The sequence below is a fragment of the Schistocerca cancellata genome, chromosome 12, assembly GCF_023864275.1.
Source record: "Schistocerca cancellata isolate TAMUIC-IGC-003103 chromosome 12, iqSchCanc2.1, whole genome shotgun sequence".
Lineage (NCBI taxonomy): Eukaryota > Metazoa > Arthropoda > Insecta > Orthoptera > Acrididae > Schistocerca > Schistocerca cancellata.
In genome coordinates this window covers 52,450,752-52,453,745 of record NC_064637.1, presented here as the reverse complement: position 1 = coordinate 52,453,745, position 2,994 = coordinate 52,450,752, and the positions used below count along the sequence as shown (strand labels likewise).

The 2,994-nt window shown below is 44.0% G+C and overlaps 1 protein-coding gene across 1 annotated transcript; it reads right to left on the bottom strand.

Moving 5' to 3' along the window:
* Positions 1 to 989: 989 nt before the first annotated feature.
* On the bottom strand, positions 990 to 2,759 carry LOC126109446 (uncharacterized). Its single transcript, XM_049914476.1, has one exon. It carries the CDS (start codon positions 2,757 to 2,759, stop codon positions 990 to 992), a length of 1,770 nt encoding a protein of 589 aa, XP_049770433.1.
* Positions 2,760 to 2,994: the final 235 nt, after the last annotated feature.

Genomic DNA, 2,994 nt, shown 5'->3' with positions numbered 1-2,994 from the left:
AAAAACTTGAAAGTGAATTTCTTCAGATGTTTCGATAATATACCTAAATAAAAATAGTAAAACTTAGAAATAAGCACAATTGTGACATAAATATAAGTAATTTCTGAGCTAAATTGTTAAGATAAACAACCTCTGTACAAGAACATATAATCTGTGGAAGAGATATAATGTTATCTATGTGGACCACCTGTAAGAAGATCTTTGTAACTGCTTTGTTTACATAAGATATTTTCGATGTGTAAAGAGTGCAACAAGTTGTGTGCGATGTTTAGTGTGTGTGAGACTCTGCACAAATGGACCATCAGAAAACTGTAAGTACAAATTCTTCTAAATTTCGCCACTAACTTCATAAAAAGAATTGATACCCAACTAAGAATTCGCGTGTTTCTTATATATCGCAGCAAAAGTCAACGAAATGAAGCAGACTCACACACACTGACAACTTCAAAAGAAATGGCTTAATAAACACAAAAAACGCATTCTAAAATGGCAATTATTTCTCGAAACGCGTCGTGAGAAAAGTAAAATAAAGAAAAATCGTGACTGGTAGCAGAAGATTTATTTATTAATAAACAAACCTATTATAGCTTATCCATCACGTATTCATCTCATGTTGCCAACAATTAACTTTAGAAACTGTCTTTTGATAATTATATATTAACATTTGATATTTAAGTATGAGTTAATTTTTTCGATTTTATATTTGATCTTCCCAGTGCTCAAACACACTAACACCATTCCAGATCACCACTTCTTGAAACATAGATATAAATACTGAATACCACTTAACTTGTCATTGCAACATTATTCTTGAACTAATGTGGGAAAAGAAGAGCGAGAACACATAGGAACGGCTTATAAGTGAATACTCAATAAGTCAAGGCGATGAAGTAAAAGAGGGTAATGAAATTCGAAATAAATGAATGCACATGGCATATTTACCAAATTTGTAAATGTGAGGCACTCCCATGAGCCGTATGTACCATTCATCATTGCTGTATTATGTTCATAAGACGACTGAATGTGTGTTCATGTGCCTTGTCCCACTCAGTGAGAGCGCTTGGATCAGTGGTAGATTCTGACTTGCTGTAGATGTGGTGAAAAAATTTACCATCGAAATAGGCATCCAGATGACAGTCAGCTGGCCGTGGGAAGGATAAACCACAAGCTGCAGCAACGTCCAAGACCTGGAGGACGGTGCGCACGAAGAGCGTGGCCAGGTAGATGGCGCGTTCTGTTCGGATTTTGACGCAACGTCTGGACAGTTGTCTCGCAGACAAACTTTTCACGGACACAGCAACAATCACAAAAATCCTCAACTCGTCCCTTGTTAGGATTTGGGCCTCGTTGTACAAGTAAAAGAGCGCCGCTGTGGGTACGACCAGGTACTGTGGAGACAATGCCCGAAAAACAGAGAGGTCTTTGGTCGGCGATATCACCCAATTGAAGATACACCAACGGCGATCCTCCGGGCCTGACCACAGTTCTAAGGGGTCTGGGTGGTGGACTCCTTCTGGCAGTGTTTTCTGGACCACCACAGTCTCTTTACGCACCTGCCCTAACCCAGTCAGTGTATACTCGGTCACTCGGAATGGTCCATTACCGCTATTCCACAAGAGCACTGTGTACATCCTGGATCGCATGGCTCGCAGAGCCAGAAAAGTTGGAGGAAAGTTTGGGCGACTTATGGACAGATCCTCAAGTACGTCGCCAAATCGCATGAGGCGGTACTTCATCACTGTGAAGATGTTCCGGGGAATCTCACAGGACACATGTTTGGCTTTTACCCGTTGGAGCGCTGCATCCCGTCTTGGCTCATTTTTAGCTGTCATTGACACCCCCACGTGATACTGGTAACTATAAACACTTTCCTGGACGAGTTTCTCCAGTTTCTGAGCTTTCTTACCACTCTTACCGACAGCCACCTCACACATTCTGCTGACATCACCCCTCGGCGTTCCCTTCAACAACTCTGCTACGAGTTCTATTACGACCTTGGACCCATACATCCGTCTCAGGTTTCTGTGCGGCTTCTTTAAAGCCTTCTTGCTGACGATGTCGTTGCCCACAAAAGACGCAAAAGCTGGGAGGTTATCAACCACTATGCCGAGATGTGAGGCGATCACGGTCGACTGGAAACGCAATGCCTTCACTTTGTTGCCGATCTGCAGACCAGTAAAGGTGAAGACGCAAGGTACACCACTGTATATGAGGAAATCTGAATCGTCGGACAGTACGCCAACGCAGCACGCCTTGGTGGCTGCGAACTGTGCCAGTTCAGTGTCGCAGTCAGTTGTAGACAAACACACCTGACAGCCAAGGTGCTTGAAAAAGACCGATGCACAGGGTATTACAGCTTCGGGTAAGATCCTGAATCCACAGCTGAGATATCCCTTGGCTTGATCTGTACGCAATTTTGCAAAGAATTTGCTGATTTCCTTTGCCTTATCCTCTCTTCTCTTCACCCACGTTGAAATTTTCCCTTCCACTGGAGCCCCATCGAAGACGAAATGTAAGCTTAAACCTATGCCACGGAATTGCTCGACGAACTGCTCGCACCTTTCCCGGAACTCCTTGTACTGCCCACCATGAAGAGATCCCAGCTTCCTGTACAAGTACCAAGCACACTGAGGCCCATCCACGGCAACCACAGGCTCGCCTGTGTACCTCCTCCTGAAGTCGTTGGCAACGGTCCGCATGTTCACCACCTGGTAGAGGTTATGGTCTCTGACGTATTTCGACAGCCCGTCGACTCCCATACTGGAGGCAGGAGAAGTGCTGGGCTCCTAGAATTCCTGTTGACAATAGTTAAATATGAAACTCCCAAGCCGACAAAAGGGTAATAAATACCAGTACCAAACAAATGAAGCAGACGGATGGGTGGACTTACAAGGATGAAGGCTAAGGTTGATCACAAACGGAGCAATACAAAAGGTAACGACGTCTTTAAGTAAAATTGTACGTAACAACCTGTAGACCGGCAGGAGTGGTAGT